The 18,996-nt window shown below is 47.9% G+C and overlaps 1 protein-coding gene across 4 annotated transcripts in view; it reads left to right on the top strand.

The window, feature by feature from the left end:
- The window catches only part of Ascc1 (activating signal cointegrator 1 complex subunit 1), a 93,917-nt gene that overhangs the window by 7,078 nt on the left and 67,843 nt on the right, over nucleotides 1-18,996 (top strand). For all 4 annotated transcript variants that reach the window (XM_052163615.1, XM_052163616.1, XM_052163618.1 and 1 more), the window contains exons 4-5: nucleotides 1,569-1,666; nucleotides 2,784-2,962. In XM_052163615.1, the coding sequence (XP_052019575.1) occupies nucleotides 1,569-1,666; nucleotides 2,784-2,962 (277 nt within the window). The remainder of the gene's footprint in view (nucleotides 1-1,568; nucleotides 1,667-2,783; nucleotides 2,963-18,996) is intronic.

Genomic DNA, 18,996 nt, shown 5'->3' with positions numbered 1-18,996 from the left:
CCTGCTGGGAGATTTGGGTCAAGGTCTTGCAGCGCTTGGGATGAAACCCAGGGCCTCTTTGTACATTGCCTGATAAGTGTCCTACCACTGAGCTGCATCCCCAGCCGAACATTTCACTGTTGGGAAAAAATGCCCTACTGTGGTCGACCCTACTGGAATTGCTTAGGCTTTGCTAGTCCATGTAGAGACGTTGACTAAGGGCTAGGAGCTAGCTCAGGCAGTACAAGTATGGGTAAAGCCTCAGTTCAATTCTGGAACACTTCCCTCAAAGAATAGTTTTAGACATAGTCAACTGTGGTATTGGGTGTGTAATTGAAGTCGTAGCAGTTGAAATAATGTTGATGACAGGGTGGTCTGTCCATTAACTTTATCATCCTGTGATGGTCTCAGTGCTTTGTAGACTTTGAAACTTCTTCTCCTGGGATCCAGAAGTCTCCCCCACGCTAGCACTTCTGATACCGTGGGGGTAGTGCGGAAACTTGCCGCTCTTAAATATTTCCCGCAGCACTTTTCTAAGCTCTTTACCCTCTGCGGTGGTCTGAGTGAGAATGGTCCCATAGGCTTATATATTTGAATGTTCGGTTCCCAGATTAGGAGGTGTAAACTTGTTGGAGGAGGTGTGTCACTGGGGTGGGCTTGGAGATTTGAAAAGCCCACACCAGGCCGAGTGTCACCTCTGCCTTGGAATTATAGATAAATGTGAGCTCTCTAGTTGGCTCCCAGCACTTGGGAGGCAGAGACAGGCAGATTTCTGAGTTCGAGGCCAGCCTGGTCTACAGAGTGAGTTCTAGGACAGTCAAGGGCTATACAGAGAAACCCTGTCTCGAAAAACCAAATAACAAACAAAAAAGATGCGAGCTCTCAGCTCCTGCTGACGGTGCCATCCCTGCCTGCTGCCATGCTCCACGCCAAGGTGGTCACCGACTCACCCTCTGAAACTCTGAGCGAGACCTCAGTTAAATGCTTTCTTCCTTCCCCCCCAACCCCCAGATAGGGTTTCTCTGTGTAGCCCTGGCTGTCCTGGAACTCGCGCTGTAGACCAGGCTGGCCTCGAACTCAGAAATCTGCCTACCTTTGCCTCCCAAGTGCTGGGATTACAGGCGTGCGCCACCGCAGCCTGGCAAATGCTTTCTTTTTTAAGTTGCCTTGGTCATCGAGTCTCTTCTGAGTAATAGAACAATTACTAAGTCAGCCTTATGTAAACATCCCAGGTTAGTTCTGCCCAGGGGAGCTTATAGTGAATTTGTTGGGCAGAGCCCCGCCCTGCAGACCCATTGGTGGCTGAAAGCACTATTTGAGACTCTGTCTGGTTGCTCCTGCTGCCTGCAGACCCTGAGTTTGATTCTGAGTTGAGAAGGTGGCAGTCCCGGAGTCCCGGGTGTGGAGCTTCTGTGTGCAGTGACTCCGTGAGGGCATCTTTTTGCCTGAGTGAAGATAGCATGTTCCATAAATCTTAATGACATGGTTTTCTCTACTAACACTTAACCTTTACTGAAGTGTTTGCTCTTAGGGAGTGTTTCTGGCCATATGGAACTTAAGATGTATTTTTTTCTCTCTACATATTATAGGCACATAGTTGGAAAGAGAGGGGATACCAAGAAGAAAATAGAAGTGGAGACTAAAACCTCAATTAACATTCCTAAACCCGGACATGAAGGAGAAATCGGTGAGACGTGGACATAGTTTATAGTTACACTTTTTTCTCTTTAGTTACGTTTTACAGATGTGCTGAGGCATACCTAACCTTTAAATTATTTTGAGTTACATTTATTCAGTTTGTGTGTGTGTGTGTGTGTGTGTGTGTGTGCGCGCGCGCGCGCGCGGGCGCGTGTGCACAGTGCCATGCCACATGGGTCTCAGAGGACAATCTGCAGGTATTGTTTCCCTCCTCCCCATATTGGGGCTCTGGGGATTAAATTCAGGTGGTCAGATTCGACAATATTAAGTGTCTTTACTCACTGAGCTATCTCACTGCTCACTCCCAAACCCCTCCCCCAGAGTGTCATATAGCCCAGGTTGGCCTTAAATTTACTATGTAACCAAGGCTGACTTTGAACTCCTGATCCTTTTTGTCTCCATTTCCCAAGTGCAGGGATTGCAGGCGTGTGCTACCACTCCTGGCTAAGATACTAGAGTGTGTATGTGTGCACGCACATGTGTATGTGGATGTGGATGTGGGTGTATGTGTGTTGTGCACCTGTTCTTGTGGGTATGCATGCATCTGTACATTTGTGTGTGTGTGTAAGCCAGAGGTTGATCTCAAGTGTCTTCCTTTCTCATTTGCTCTCATCTTTCTTATTTATCTTTTTAATTTATTTATATAAATTATATATATATATATATATATATATATATATATATATATATATATATATTATAATCAGGTTGCTCACTGAATCTGGGGCTGGCTGATTTGGTTAACCTGGCTTGCCAGCAGGCTTCCAGACCCGCTGTCTCCATGTGCTCTCCACATCCTGTCTTTATGTGAGCTCTGGAGATCCAAGCTCAGGTCTTAGTGCGTGTGCTGCCAGCGAGTGCCTGGCCAAGCCTCCTCCCCAGCCCCAAGTAATTTATTTTCAGTTCCTTGTCTACACTAGACCGCCGGCAGCTGTCTTTACCTTTGCGAGCTCCCTGCTCAGACTCATATCGCTGCCGTTCGTTCCTTCAGAGCCCTTTCAGGACTCCAGGGGGGTGCGGGATGGCGGATGGTGTCCACCTGTCTGTCTCTCCCTGCCGGCTGTGTGGGTTCTTGAACTGCTAATGTTGGTTGGCTTTGTTGGCAGTGATCACTGGTCCCCATCGGAATGGTGTGGTGTCGGCGCGCACTCGGATCGATGTGCTCCTGGACACGTTCAGGAGGAGGCAGCCTTTCACCCACTTCCTTTCCTTCTTCCTCAATGAAGAGGAAGTGCAGGAGCGATTTCTGAAGTTCCAGGAGGAAGTGCTGAGGAAGTGCTCAAAAGTAAGCAGAAGACAAAATCAAAAACTATCTTTTTTTTTTCTTGTTTTTTCTTTTTTTTTAAGGAAGTAAGAAGTGGTTTATAATTCAAACAGGAATGTCTGCCTATATGTTTTTATATAAGATACTAAACACTTCTCTTTTACAATTTATTTATATGTGTGCATGTTCATGTTCATACGTGCTGTAAATGGGCGTGGGCCTCACCGCCGAGTGGAGGCCAGAGGATGAGGGTAGGTGTCCCTTCTCCTTACTCTCTCCTTTCTCCTTTGAGCTATGGGCTTTTGTTGAATGTAGAACTCCACAGTTGCCAGTGCCGCCTCCTCCTGTCTTGTTTCTCCTCCCCGCCTCCCCCACTTACCCATGCCGAAGACACCGATGTCTGCCACAGCACCGGCCTTTGTGCAGATGCTGGGATCTGAACTTGGGTCCTCTTGCTTGTGGGGCGAGTGCTTTACCTACCGAACCATCTCCTCAGAACTACCTCGATTCTTTCAAGTTTCTGTTATTTTTATCTTATTTTATGTCTATGTGAGTGTTGCTCACATGTGTATGTCTGTGTGCCACGTGTTGCCTGGTGTCTGAGGAGACCAGAAAAGAACAGTGGATCTGGGGCTGGGGTCGTACGCAGCTGAGGATGAGTTTGAACTCTGGTTCCCCCTGCTACCACCTCCCAAGTGCTGGGATTACAGATGTGTGCCACCTTGCCTGGCATAGAAGGCCATTCCTGCAGTGTACAGTATTCCATACCATGCCTTCTGGGTGGCAGGAGGAAGGCAGTACCATGATCTTCTATCTTCAGGCATTGCTGCTTCCTTGGGGATAGGACTGTGGTACAGGTAACTTCGTGTGTAGACTTGAAGGGCTGGAGAGATGGCTCACTAAGAGCACTTGTGTTTTTCCAGAGGACTCGAAATCAGTTCCCAACACACACAAGGCAATTGAGAACTGTCTATAACTCCAGTTCCAGGGGATGCAGTGTCCTCTTCTGGCTTCTGTGAGCACCAGGGAGACATGCAGTGTATACACACTCATACACATAAAAAGTAAAATAAGTCAACATTTAGAATGGTCACATAGCAGTGAAATTCTTGTTGCTAGGATAACAGATAAAGTTTAGCTAGGCATGGTAGCATACAGCTCTAACCCAAGCATTCCAGGGTGAGGCAAGAGAATCTAGGGTTCAAGATCAGCCTGGAATAAATAGACTTCAAAACAAAACAAAGCAAAATTAGAAAGCAAAAGGAATAAAGGCACGAGGCACTTACAGACCCTGTACTTTTCTTCCTACCACACATGAAGTGCATGCTGGGACCCCAGCAGTCAGGAGGTGAAAGCAGGAGGAGCTTATGTGTGAGGCTAGCCTGAGCTATTTAGTGAGACCCTGCCCAAAAAACAAACAAATCAGACTAAGTTGGCATATGTTCGATTTCTACACACACACACACACACACACACACACACATACACACACATATTTTTCTCTCTCTTTCCCCTCCTTCGTCTTCCCACAGTCCCCCCTCCACCTCCCCATTGCCTACCCCCTCACTCCTCTATTTCTGTTCAGAACATGACAGAGCTCCATAACCATGGAATATCAAGTGTCAGTAAGACTGGGTACCTCCCCTCATACCGAGGCTGGAGAAAACAACTCGGTAGGAGGGACGGGTTTCTAAAGCAGGCAACAAAGTCAGAGACAGCCCCTGCTCCCACAGGGCCCAAGCCACACAACTGTGACTCCCTGGGTGTGACTCCCTGGGTAGTGGCTCAGTCTCTGTGAACCCATGGGCCCAGGTGAGTTGATTGTGTGGGCTTTCTTGTGGCATCCTTGACACCCCCCCCCACCCCACACCCCCCCTCACCCCCCCCACCCCCCCCACCCCCCGCTCCTGCAATCCTCCCTCTTCCCCAGGAGTCCCTAAGCTCCACCTGACGTCTGCCTCTGGGTCTCTGCATCTGGCTCCCTCAGATGCTGGGGAAGCCTCTCTGGTGGCTAGGCTAGGCTAGGCGCCAGCCCCTGAGTGTAGCCAATTCTCATTAGGAATCACTGTCCATCCGAGGTCTCTGAACTACCCAGACTGGTCCTGGTCCTCTAGGCTTCCGCTCACGCCAGGGGTCTCAAGCTGGACCAGTCATTGCTTGGCCACTCCCACATTTTTGTGAGCGAGTGCAGGTTTCAAGACAGGGTTTCTCTGTGGTAGCCCTTGCTGTCCTGTAACTCACTTTGAACTCCAGGCTGGCTTCAAACTCACAGAGATCTGCCTGCCTCTGCCTCCCAAGAGCTGGGATATAAGGCATGTGCCACCACCCCTGGCTCCTTCTTTCTTCTGAATCAGGACTTTGGCTGTGTTGCCCGCGCTAGGCTATTCTGGAGTTCCTGGGCTCACACCATCTTTCTGCTTCAGCCTCTTCCGTCATTGGGACGACAGCGTGTGACATCATCCCTAGCTCATGTTTTGAGTGCTGTTTTTCCTTACTATAATGATGCTGTCCTGGTTAGTCTCTTACTTAATTCTTAGAAATGAAAAGGGAGTATGGTTTGAGTCTTTTTCATGTAGTTATCCAAATTATCTTCAAGAAATTCTTCAAAGTAGAATTTTCTTTCAGTTTCTTTCTCCACTTTTCTCAACAGTAGGTAGAAGTTCTGTGTATTGCTTTTATCTTAGGAAAGGTTAAATGAGGCAGAGGTTTGATTCTAGGCTCTTTGTCTGGAGGAAACCCAGACCCATCGTAAAGCGGATGCTGTGCAGGGAAGGGTCTGTTAGGTAGTAGTGTTTTCCAGTTAGTTGACTCTCAAGCACTTGCAGGTTCTGCGCCTAGGTCATGACTTAAACAGCCGTTTCATGGCAGGGTACAAACACAGCAATACAGGTTAAAAAGATACCGCAGCGGGGCGGTGGTGGCGCACGCCTGTAATCCCAGCACTCTGGGAGGCAGAGGAAGGTGGATTTCTGAGTTCGAGGCCAGCCTGGTCTACAGAGTGAGTTCCAGGACAGCCAGGGCTATACAGAGAAACCCTGTCTCGAAAAAACCAAATCCAAAAAAAAGAAAAAAAACCACGACTGTTCTGTACTCCAGATAGTGCAACCTAACACCATTAGCGGCAATCCTCTCAAACTAGTTTGCTGAAGCATCTCCCAGAAGCTGGGGAAAGGTACTTGAGCCCAACCTCACAAACTTGAGGTCAAATGCTGGGGTTACATGGCCGAAGGAGATAGCTGACACACACACACACACACACACCACACTTACACACCCCACACTCATACACAAGCACCCCCCACACACACATGTGTGCACTCGTGCAGGGGGGGCACATGGGGGGCTAGTAATGGAGCATTCTTGACGTACTAGGGGACCATATGCCTAAGAAAACTAATGCTTTCTCCCCTGGCAGCTAATGACTGTAGCTCCTTAGCGTCCTCTGTGCTGGAATGTTCTGCTTTCATCTTGTGCGGGTCTTTTGCAAGCAACCGCAGCTGCTGTGAGCTAATGAGAACATTAAAGATGTTGTTTGCCTCTGGACCTGTCTCTTTTCTTCTTAAGGATTTAGCATCTATTTAAAATGTATGTATATAAAAATCTTTTGCCTGTTTGTTAGTGCCCTTTGTGTGCAGGGCCTGTGGAGGCCAGAAGAGGTGGGCGGGTCCCCTGGACCTGGGGACTTGGATACTGTGAGCCACCGTGTTGGTGCTGGGAAATGGACCTGAATCCTCTGCAGGAATAGCCCCTGAACCTTGGCCCTTCGAATCTTTTTCCTCTTCTCTCTCTCTCTCTTTTTTTTCTAAATCTTGAGAGTTGTTTTTTTTTTGTTGTTGTTTTGTTTTTGGTTTTTTGTTTTTTTTTTTTTTTTTAAATATGGATGGTCTAGGCTGGGTAGTGGTGGAGCATGCCTTTAATCCTAGCACTTGGGAGGCAGAGGCAGGTGGATTTCTGAGTTTGAGGCCAGCCTGATCTACAGAGTGAGTTCCAGGACAGCCAGGGCTACACAGAGAAACCCTGTCTTGAAAAGCAAAACAAAACAAGACAAAACAAAACAAAACAAAAATATGGATGGTCTACTTCTTAAAAGTTCAGAATTTTAAGAAATCCCTACTCTGTTTGCCAGGAAGGAAGGATTAAAAATTCAGGTTATATTCAGAAATATCTTACAGTGGAAATCTCGTTGGAGGTGCACAACAATCTGTATGAATGCTAACCGACACACAGGTTTCTGTGACTGTCAGCACTGCTCAAATCTAGAGTAGGCTCATGGCCACAGGCAGGCCCTTCAGAGCTACGCCTGCCTTCCGGAGGCGTTTGGCATTTGTTGTCTTCCTGAGAGTCAAGCTGCCGCTGCCACCGCCACTGCCAGGCTGCTGACGCAGGCATCCTGAGAGCACCATACTCAGGTTGATGCTGAGACCATCGGCACGCCTCATCACTAGGACAGTGCTTGAGCGCCGTCTGTCCCGTATGTATGTCAGCAGTCCAGGCCTTGTTCTTCTGAGCTGGACCCACTTCATGGATGGGCTACAGTTGTGCTTACCCATCTCTGTTACAGGGCATCATTGGGATTTTTCCAAATTTTGGCAATTATGACTAGAACTGCTATGAACAATTGGACAGAGGGTTTATAAAACCGTAAACGTTCATTTTCTTACAATAGCAATAGGAATAGGATTGCAGGTGTGTGTTGTAGGCATGTGTTTAACTTTATAAGAATATTACCAGGGCTGCTGAGAGAAGGCTCACTGGGTAGAAGGGTTTGCTGGGTAAGCCCGACAACCTGTTTGCTTCCTGGAACCCACATACGTTGGGAGGAGAAAACTGAGTTCACGAAGTTGCCTTCTGACCACTACCTGAGTTCTGTGCATGCACACACATCTTTACCACCCTTTTCCCCCTCACACACACACACACACATATACACTCTCACACTCGCACAAATACACTCAAAAACACATATACCCGTCACCAGATACACACATACATACACATTCATTCATTCTCTTTCTCTCTCTCTGTCTATGTCTCTGTCTCTCTCCCTCTTTCTCTCTCTAATTGTTTTTAATTAAAAAAAAAAGCCAAGCAGTTCATGGTGCTTGTTCAGTTTGCATCCCCACAGCCACATGCTAATCCAGCTGTTCTGTGTCAGTGCCAGCGCTTGTGTTACCACTGTTTTCTTTAAAAGTATTGTGCTAGGGGCTGAGAGATGGCTCAGTGGTTAAGAGCACTGAGTGCTCTTCCAGAGGTCCTGAGTTCAATTCCCAGCAACCACATGGTGGCTCACAACCATCCATAAAGAGATCTGATGCCCTCTTCTGGTGTGTCTGATGACAGCTACAGTGTACTTACATATAATAATAAATAAATCTTTTAAAAAAAAGTATTGTGCCAGCTGGGCAGTGGTGGCGCACGCCTTTAATCCCAGCACTTGGGAGGCAGAGGCAGGTGGATTTCTGATTTCGAGGCCAGTCTGGTCTACAGAGTGAGTTCCGGGACAGCCAGGGCTACACAGAGAAACCCTGTCTCAAAAAAAGCAAAACAAAAAACCCAAACAACAACAACAACAAAAAGTATTTTGCTGCTGGGAAGAGGACTTAGGGCCTCACACACGGGCCAGCGCCTACCACTGAGCTAAGCCCCCAGCCCCCCCCCCCCTCTCTCTCTCACACACACACACACATACACACACACACACACACACACACACACATGGGCCAGCACCTACCACTGAGCTAAGCCCCCAGCCTCACACACACACACACACACACACACACACACACACACACAGAGTCCCCAGCCTCACACACGGGCCAGCACACTGTTTTAAGAGTTGTGGAGCGGTGTCTTACGTAGTTTTCAGTTCCATTTCCCCGACACTCAGCTTCTCTTTCCACTCATTGTTATATTTTCTTTGGCCAGTTACCTTCCATGTTTTTTCCCATCTCATTGTTGTTTTGCGGCCTAGAGCCACGTCATCTGGCTCAGGAGTTAAAAGCACTTGCAGCTGTTGCAGAGTCCTGGGTTCAGTTCCCAGCACTCACATGGTCGCTCACAGCCCTGTGTAGCTCCGGTTGCAGCAGATCTGACCCCCCCGCTGACCTCTGAGGGCGCCTGCATGCTTGTGCCGCACACACCCAGGTACACACACGTAAAAGAAACTCTTTTGGGGAATCTTTAAAGCTGGGTTGTTTGCTGGGTATAGTGACACACACCTTTAATCTCACCACTCAGAAAGCAGAGACAGGTGCATCTCTGTGGGTTTGAGGCCAGCCTGGCCTACATAGAAAGTCCAGGTTAGCCAGGGCTTTGTAGTGAGACTGTGCCTCAAAAAAAAAAAAAAAAAAAAATAGAAAAAGAAAGAAAGAAAGAAAGAAAGAAAGAAAGAAAGAAAAAAATGTTTAATGTTGACACGTGTGCACACACACATCCTAGATGTTAATTCTTTTAAGAATATATGCTTTGCAAATATTTTCTCCCATCACATAGCTTGTGTTTTTATTCTTACCAGTATTATTTGTCAAATAAAAATGATATATTTTGATGGTCTAGTTTATGAATAAATACAAATCTTTTTATAATGTATAAACAAATACAGTATTTCGTAATTTATTTTTATTTTATGTACATTGGTGATTTGACTGCATGTATGTGTATGTGAGGGTGTCAGATCCTCTGGAACAAGAGTAATAGACAGTTGTGAGCTGCCATGTGGATGCTGGGAATTGAACTCAGGAACTCTGAAAGAGCAGTCAGTGCTCTTAACCACTGAGCCATCTCTCCAGCCCCATATGACTTTTGATGTCATGACTAGTAACTTTTGCACAGCTGTGAAATGTGGAACTTCACTTGTGCTTTCTTTCAGATTTTGTATTTTTTTAAAGATTTATTTACTTTATGTATGAGTACTCTATCTGCATGTACACCTGTATGCCAGGAGAGGGCGTACTTGGCTGTGATCCACCATGTGGTTGCTGGGAATTGAACTCAGGAACTCTGGAAGAGCAGTCAGTGCTCTTAACTGCTGAGCCATCTCTCCAGCCTAGTTTTGTTTGTTTCGTTTTTTATTTTTAAATCTTTTAGTTCAGTTTATTATTTATAAGGTGTGGAGTAGGGCTGTGGCTCATGGCTAGTGTCTTAGTCAGGGTTTCTATTCCTGCACAGACATCATGACCAAGAAACAAGTTGGGGAGGAAAGGGTTTATTCAGCTTACACTTCCATGCTGCTGTTCATCACCAAAGGAAGTCAGGACTGGAATTCCAGCAGGTCAGGAAGCAGGAGCTGATGCAGAGGCCATGGAGGGATGTTTCTTACTGGCTTGCTTCCCCTGGCTTGCTCAGCCTGCTCTCTTATAGAACCCAAGACCACCAGCCTAGGGATGGCACCACCCACAAGGGGCCCTCCCCCCTTGATCACTAACTGAGAAAATGCCCCACAGCTGGATCTCATGGAGGCACTTCCCCAACTGAAGCTCCTTTCTCTGTGATAACTCCAGCCTGTGTCAAGTTGACACACAACCAGCCAGCACAGGTAGTGACTGATATGTATGTGCAAGGTACAGATTTTCATTTTTGTTACCAACCCACACCACCTAGATGAGGGCAGTTTAGGTTTTGTTTGTTTGTTTTTGTTTTTATTTTTTTGGGACAGGGTTTCTATGTGTAGCCTGGCTGTCCTGGAACTCACAGAGATCCACCTACCTCTGCCTCCAGAGTGCTGGGATTAATCTACCACCACTGTCTGGTAGTTCTTTATTTTTTTAACATTTATTTAAATTTATTTCGTGTGTCTGTTTGTGTACCATGGTCATCCAGTACCTGTAGAGACCAGGACATCCCCTAGAAATGTGTTAAAGACAGTTGCCAGCCATCACATGGGTGCTGGGATCCAAACCCGGCCACTCTGCAAGAGCAGCGAAAACTTGTAACCAGTGAGCTGTCTGCCCAGTGAAGCCCCTTTTGTATATGAATGCCCATGTTATGCTTTCTTTTTTGTAAAAGATTAACTTTTATTTTGTATGTATGTTTGTCCACATGCAAGCACATGTCCAACATACCTAGGGAGGTCAGAAGAGGATATCGGGTCCCCTGGAAATGAAGTTACAGATAATCACGAGCTGCCATGTGGCTGCTGGGAACTGAACCCCGGTCCTCTGGACGAGCAGCAAGTGCTCTTATCCACTAAGGCATTGCTCCATCCCCCATGTGATGTGTTCTTAATTCCGGAGTGAAGAGAGTCATACAGACATGTGGGATAAAATACAACAGCGGGTAATGCCTGTAGTTCTCAGAGAGGTTGGCTGAGATCTGATTCTGGAGTCCTCCATTATGTGCACTTGAGCAAATGAACTTGTCTTGTGGCCTGCTTGGGAGCATTGCAGGAAGGCTTAAAGTCCTCAGCATGGCCACAGTGAGTACTTAATAAGTGTTAGTGTCCCTCCATTCTTGCTGTTGGCTGGGTTACAATGTATCCTTTAGAGTGTTAGGTCAGATGGCCTGGGGCTGCGGCTCAGTTGGGTAAGTGCTTGCCTTGCGTGGGGGAAGCCTTGGGCTCAATGGTCTGCGCTGCACAGACAGGTATGGTGGCGCATGCCTTGTGGTCCTAGTATAGGACAGAGGGGCCTTGTTCATCCTCAGGCGCAGAGTGAACACGACGCAGCTTGGGAAACACGAGGCACTGTGTGGAAAACCATAGAGCACAGATTCAATGAAGCTGGCTTTCAAAGTTGCAACAGTGCCACACATGATTTTTTCCTATAGCTTTTTTCCCCCTACACTCATTTTTAAGTTTTTTCCTGAGTCAGGGTTTCTGTATGTAGTCATGGCTATCCCGGAACTTACTCTGTAGACTAGGCTGGCCTTGAACTCAGAAATCCGCCTGCCTCTGCCTCCTAAGTGCTGGGATTAAAGGCGTGTGCCACCCCCCCCCCCTCTGGCTTTCAGTGCTTAACCAAGGTTGTATGTACATGTCAGATAGTCACATGTGTATGAGCATAGTTTTTCCTTTGACATTTCAGAGCAGGGTGAGTTCATTTTGCATGGGGGTGGAAGGTAAGCTAGACATTCAGAAGCACAGGCATAGGTGGGGTGTGGGTCAGAGGCAGAGCATGAGCCTGCCCACCTGCACAAGACAAAAGGCCAGCTCACCAGAACCATAAAGGGTCACAGCATCGTGTACACCTGCCACTTGTCACTGGCACCGAGGTTCTTTGGTTTTGAAATTCTCCTCCCATGTAAATACCAGTGTGAAGCTCAGTGTCTGTTGTGTGTGGCTCACACGGGACAGACGCCCCGTGACTAGTAGGTCTCTGGGTGGCTGTGCACGGCTCACACGAGACAGGCGCCCTATGACTAGTCTGTCTCTGTGTGGCCATGTTCACAGCTCACACAGGACAGGCGCCCTGTGACTAGTCCGTCTGTGTGGCTGTACACACAGCCTTTCAGCTTCTTGCACACTGGCATAGGCAGGCAGGGAGCAAATGCCAGGAAGAGTGAGTTAATTCCTCCAGGAGGAGGCTGCCTGGATGATGGATGGACAGACATCATGCTGGCTTGAGGATAAGGTATAGTATAAGGTCAGCTACCACCCAGGCCCAGGTCCAGGGCTCTGAGTTGGCTCACCCAGCATCTACCCCATGTGTGAACTGCTGGAGCCTGTGAAGGGCCGGTCCTGCAGATCCAAAGCTGCAGGATCTCTATGACACAGGGTAACAATAGACTGTCTATCAGAGAGGAGTCCCGGTGAGGATCTAGTGTTGATAGTGCCGCAGAAGCCGGAGGCCTCGAACCAGACCAGACTCACTGCAGTGAACACGGTCAAGCAAAGAAGTGTGGACAGAATGGTATAGTGTGAGATTATACTGAGACAGACTACCCTTCCACAAGATTCTTTTTACCCCTTTGGGAGTCAAGTTGTAAAGGCAGAGGGGGAGGGTATGAAGGGATGGAGAGGAGAATGGAATTGGCCTGCAGGATGTGAAACTAACAATAGAGCAATAGAAAGGGAAATAAAAAAAAAACAATAAAACAAAGGAAAATGAAATCCCTCCCCCCTCCCTTCCTATCTTGCTTTTTGAGATAGAATCTTGTTTATAGTCCAGGCTGGCCTGAAACTCACCATATAACCCAGGTTAGCCTTAAATTTGAAGTGATCCTGCTTCAGCCTCCAGGTGCTTAGATTGCAGGCGTGAACTACCATGCCTGTCACTGCTTTTCTACTTATATTAAAATTATCCCGATTTCTCCCATTTCTGATGGTATTGTAAATAGCCTTTTAGCAGTTGCAGTTTTCTGCTGACTGGAGAGAGGGTTCAGAGCTCTGACTGTTCCTGCACGTGGCAGCTCACAACTGTTGTCTAGGGGATCTGGCACCTCCAAACATACGTGCAGTAAAACACCAATGCACATAAAAATAAATCTTTTTTAAAAAGGCAAAAAGTATTGCTGGGGTGTGTGTGTGTGTGTGTGTGTGTGCGCGCCCCAGACCCTGGAGGCCTTTCGCACGCCTGTTCACTCTCGCAGTTCTGGAAACCTCAATCAGTTGGTGGGATCTTTTCTTCAGAATGATCTCCTTGGTTTGCAGATGGCCATCTTCTTCTGGCACGGGCTTCCCTGTGTGTGTTTCTGTCTTCTAATCTCTACTTGGGTTCCAGACATCAGGTTCCATCCAGGCCCAACTACAGGACTTCATTTTTACCGTAATTACCTCAGGAGAGGATCAGTTACCAAATATATTCATACTGTAAGAGTTTCATGTAGCTCAGGCTGCCACCATACTGGGCTGCAGAAGTCCTGTCCATCCGTCTGTCCATCACTGGTCCTTGAAGTTCCCCCTTTAAAATAAGTGCTTGCCTCCTCCTTCTCTTTGTTTGATAGCGTGCTGCCTGTCTTTGACCTCACCCTTCCCTCTCTGAGGAAATGACATTTACTTCTAGTGAAGTGTTTCCTGAAATCACCTCTCTTTGTGCTCCTTGGCTCTGTAGAATTGTTATCTGACTCTAGACGTTCATCTCTGTGCTTCCGCTCCCTCCCTCCCGCAGCCTGCCGAGTATTTAATGTGGGCTTTAGCTGCTCACAGGCACCGGCGAGGCATTTCCATTTGTGTGATCTGCGGGTCAACGCACCTTATTTTTTCATTCTCTCCTTGCTCACAGTACGATTTGTAAATGTCTTACTGTCCACAGGTTCAAGAAGTGTATTACAGTCCCGCGTATCTCGATCATCTGTAGCTCCTGTTGCTGCTGTAATTCCACTTTATCTCACAGCAGGGGCTGCTCCAAGGCGCATCAGTAATGAAACAGTAATTCCAAACTGTGTGGTGGAGCATGCTGAAGGCTTATAGATCTGTCTGCAGCAACCTGGGATTTTCAGGCTGCCCAGAGAACCTGCGTCTCTTAAGCTTCAGAGCGGCGGGTTTCATACTGTGTGAGGCTGATCCTGGGGCTGAAATGGGTCTGGGGTCTGGGGTCACTAGGATTAGTCACTGAAGAAGAAAATTATATATAAGCTTTAACATATAATTTAGGATTCTTTATATATTAGGGAATTTGGAAAATTCGTAGGTTCCTTCTGATATGATTTAGTGAAGGTGGTCTGGTTATAAGAAGAGTCACAGCCCTTTGAGTTCTGATATCGCTTAGGAAGGAAGAGAAGGGAGGTGCTCACAGTGCTCACATAGTTGCCATTTGGCTGGAGGGCAGGACTTACAGGTGTTCCCAGTCCACTTGCTTTATTAAATGCCTGCACCATGCTGGATAGCCATAACACATTAATTCAATCTGTATTTTATTCTGATAGTGAGCTCTTTCCTTAAAGATTCCACATTCTTCTTGGGGGGAGGGGCAGGCTTAGTCAGGGAAGAGCTACTGGGGCAGTGCGCCGGGCACCGGGCACCCGGGAGGAGAAGGCTTGCCGGCTCAGTGACAGAGAAGCTTGAAGGAAGGGCTGGCTTTTCTCCCAGGCCAACCTGGAGAGGACAGCTCCCTGGAGGCCACGGGAGGACGAAGAGCTTCTCAGGACTGGAAAGTGGGTGGGCAGGAGTGATGTACCTGTCCCCCAAAGAGGACAGTAAACGCTTCCAGGGCCTGGGAATCTTAATTTGCATATCTCCTGTAAAAACCTGGGATGGTAAATTTAGGATTGTTGAAAAATATTTGTGCCAGGCAGTGGCACAGCACTTGGGAGGCAGAGGCAGGCGGATTTCTGAGTTCGAGGTCAGCCTGGTCTACAGAGTGAGTTCCAGGACAGCCAGGGCTATAAAAAAGAAAGGAAAAAAAAAAAAAGAAAGAAAAATGTTTGTGAAGGTGCTAAGGAGGATGCCTTAGGGTGAAATTGCTGGGTACCTGTTAGGAGCCTGTCCCTGAGTCTCTTGAGAGAAGCCAGGATTCCTGGCACATCTGGGAGGGCACATTCAGGGATGTTCCAAGGCTTTCTCTAACGTGGAGGTGGTAACAGTTGTGGAGTAACAGTGTCGTAGGATGAAGAAGATGACGTCATTTCAGAGCTGACCGAGGCATGTAGCTCATGCGTGAGCGTCAGCTGGCTGTGTTCTTAGACATCATTACATCAGTCAGGGCTTGCAGTCTCCGTGGATTAGAGAGCAGAGGGGAGGGGCGCGGTGGAGTCAGGCTCCTGCTATTAAGTGACAGCAGAGTGCTCGCCCAGTGTCACAACAGTGCTCCTGAGATGCTGTGCTCTGCTGAAGGGAGCATGGGAGTGGGAGAATCAGAGCAGAAGCTGAGCCGCCTTCAACCAGTTTGGTTGCACGGTCACTGAGGTCAGAGTCGACAGGGTCTGCCTTTGAGACTCCGTTGTTGGAAGCAGCGCTCACAAGTGCACTAATGTTGTAAGCTGCACTGGGAGGCACAGAGGCTTTGAGGGGCATAAGCTTGTCCCCATGGCTCTCACAGAGCTAAGTGGCCTCCTCCTTTAGGAAGGGAGAGGCTCTTCTCTTCAGTGTATGGGAAAGCTCTTTTCTCTGGTACATGGAGGCTGATTCTCCACTGTTCTTACTAAGAACCGCCCAACTTTCTGAATAGAGAGAATTTATAAGCCAGAAGAATCAGTTTATACAGCTCAACCCGGCATTTCATTAATAACACACAGAGGCTCTCAGAGGAAGTCAGTTTTCCTAAACATTTTACAGGAATAATGGAAATGACTCAGCAGAGCCTAATTTAGTTCCCAGGCCTGCTAGAACGGGGACTGTAGAGTGGTTTGCGTAAGCCTGGCCGTGTGAAAAGCAGGGGAAGCCATGCTGCGGTGTGCCAGAGACCCCAGCACACTTCATTCAGTCTCCTGAACGGGCCTGAGACAGGTGCTTCACGGCAGCTGGGCCGAGGGCCTGAGAGCAGCTAGGCCTGTCTGGATGCGGAAGCCGACTTCTCGGCTCTCTGCCTTATTTGAGGAACTTCATGTGCTAATGACCTTTGTATCGTTAGCCTGAAGTGTTTCTGTGGAACCTTGCCATAAGTAATCAATACGGTGAGCAAGAAGACAGGCCCTTATGCTTAGTGCCTACTTAGTTCTTCTCCGTTCCACGGAGTCCCAGGAAGTGAGTTGATGAGTCCCTCACAAAGGCCTGTCTATTTTCTTAGCAGGTCCTTATTCATGGGCTTTGTGCGAAATGATGTATAGGACCTTTGACTTAGAAGTAAGGTAGGCAATCACTCTTACTTTGTAGGAGAGGAAACTAAAGCTGAGAAACATGGAAGGACTTGTCTCACAGCAGTGGGCTGGCTGGTAACAGTGGGATTAGAGCCTGGGACAGTAGTGCCAAATAAGGCGCAAAGCTTTCGTAAAGCCCAGATCCGCTAAAAGATGAAGGGCGTGTCTGTAATTGATGATTCCTTTTGTCCCCGCTAGTCAAGGCAGAGCACAGTGATCAGATTCTTCCAAGTTCGTTTCTGAGTCATTGCATGGTGAGCATGGCCTTGCCGGTCTGGGGACGGCCTCTCTGCTTGTAGGCCCGTCTGCAGATGCACCTGTGCAGGCCTCTCTGCTTGTAGGCCCGTCTGCAGATGCACCTGTGCAGGCTCCCGTCTGCTGGCTGCTCTGAGTGTTAGGAAGCAGAAGGAAGGTCCACGGTGGAGCGTTGTACTCTGGGCCTCTCCCCAAGCTTGCAGTGCTAGAGGTGTGTGGCCAGCATTTCCTGGGGAGCCAGACCAGAGATGAGATGGGCCTGAGGGTGTGATGCTGCCCACCTGCCTTCTTAGCTGCTGGAGTGCTGAGGCAGGAGGATGGCAGGTGCAGGCCCTAGCTGGGCTATCTGTGAAGTAAAAGGATGCCTGAATAACTTAGCAAGATTCTGTCTCAAAATAAAGAAGGGCCAGGATGTAGCTCAGTGGGAACATGCTTGCCTAGCACAGGAGAGACCGTAAGTTCTGTTCCTAGGGTAAGAGAAAGTGAGATCTCAGGAACCCCAAGACGATGTGGTTGCCGGGGTGGGCTACAAGCAGCAGCTTGTACAGAGTTAAGGCTGTGCACTGCGGCCTCTGAACTCTGGCTTGGGCTTCACTGCACCCCTGATGGAGGCTGCTTGGATTTGTCCTGAGACTCTACTTAACATGGAAAGAGGCAGAACCTCAGAGATGGGACTTTGCCATAAAGAAGCACGCTTCTTTCCATCCAGACCACACTGCCCGGGAACTTGTGTTACTCCCTGCTTGCCTTGGGCTGGAGGTCAGTAGCAGTAGACTTCAGGCGCCAGCCTGGGTGGCCAGCCTAATGGAGCAGAGCAGGCCAGCTCCAAATAATGGCAGGCCTGGAGCAGGGCCAGTGTAATTACACCCTGGGGTACAGAGCTCGATGCTGGTCTTGATGTGTTTCACTGAACAAACTTGAGGGAGGGGTCTCTATTCCGAGCAAGGGGAGACATGGCCCTGGGGATTTATGCCACTGTCTTAGAGATTGTTTGATCTTATATTAAATTTAGACCATTCTATAAGAGATATATGGTTTCTTGGTTTATTTTTATTTATTTTGATGGTGGCAGTATTAAGCAGGGTAAAATTTAGTGTTTCTCTACTTATGAAAAGATTTCCCAGTAAGCTTACTTATTAATTTCCAGTACAGTTAAAGACAGGATGACCTCATGACGCATAACCCCCTAAAGACCTGAGGTCATGTGACCTCAGGCGCTTCCGTTGTACTCTGCTCCGTTGTGCTGTGTGCATGTAGCTTCTCGGTAGTCAGCATTTCCCTGGCAAGCAAACCCAAGGGACTATGACAAAACACTTGACAGAAAGAGTGTAGCGGGGGCTGTTGAAAGGGTTCAGTGGGTCAGGGGGCCTGCTGCCAAGCCTCATGACCCGAGTTCAAGCCCTGGGACCCACGTGGTGGAATGATACAACTGATGCCCCCAAATTCCCATTTGACCCCCTTACATGTGCTGTGGCTTGAACATGTGTGCATGTGTATGTGCATGTATGATATAATAATTTAAATAATAAATAAAAATTTAAAAAAGGAACAGGGAAGGAAAGGGTTTCTTTTGACTACTGCAGCCCAGGGTAGACTTTCCATCCCTGTGGAGTTGAAGGGGGAGAGGAGTTGGGCGTCGGCAACACTATTACTGCTGAATGCTGGCTGATAGGCTCAGGCACCCTGGGCTATATATGGTGAGACCCTGTCACAAATAAAAAGACAAGGGAAAAGAGAATTTAGGACTTGTTGGCAAACCTTTCCCCAAACTACCCAAAACCATAATAAAAAAGTCAAACATGTACTACTTAGTTTAGTGTGAACTTGGTGTTCATTTGAAACCCACCCACCCCTAGTATGTGTTGTTGTGATGGAAACTGTGGTTTTGTGCATGCTAAGGATTTGTATTGCTTTGCTACTATAGTTCTATAACAACAACAACAACAACACATCTCTTTAAAACAGGACAAGTAAACTGCAGAACTGTGGAACTAGTTGCCTCTAAGGGATGAGAAAAACACAAAAGAGAAGTGTGCACATGACTTGTTGCGTTCTGAGGCCGCTCTCACTGTGAGTGCTGGCTGGCCCGGAGCAGAGCTCACTGTAGACCCAGCCAGGGGGACAGCTCAGCG

This window comes from Apodemus sylvaticus, chromosome 19 (assembly GCF_947179515.1).
Source record: "Apodemus sylvaticus chromosome 19, mApoSyl1.1, whole genome shotgun sequence".
NCBI classification, from domain to species: Eukaryota; Metazoa; Chordata; class Mammalia; order Rodentia; family Muridae; genus Apodemus; species Apodemus sylvaticus.
This window is presented reverse-complemented; position numbering and strand designations above follow the sequence as displayed.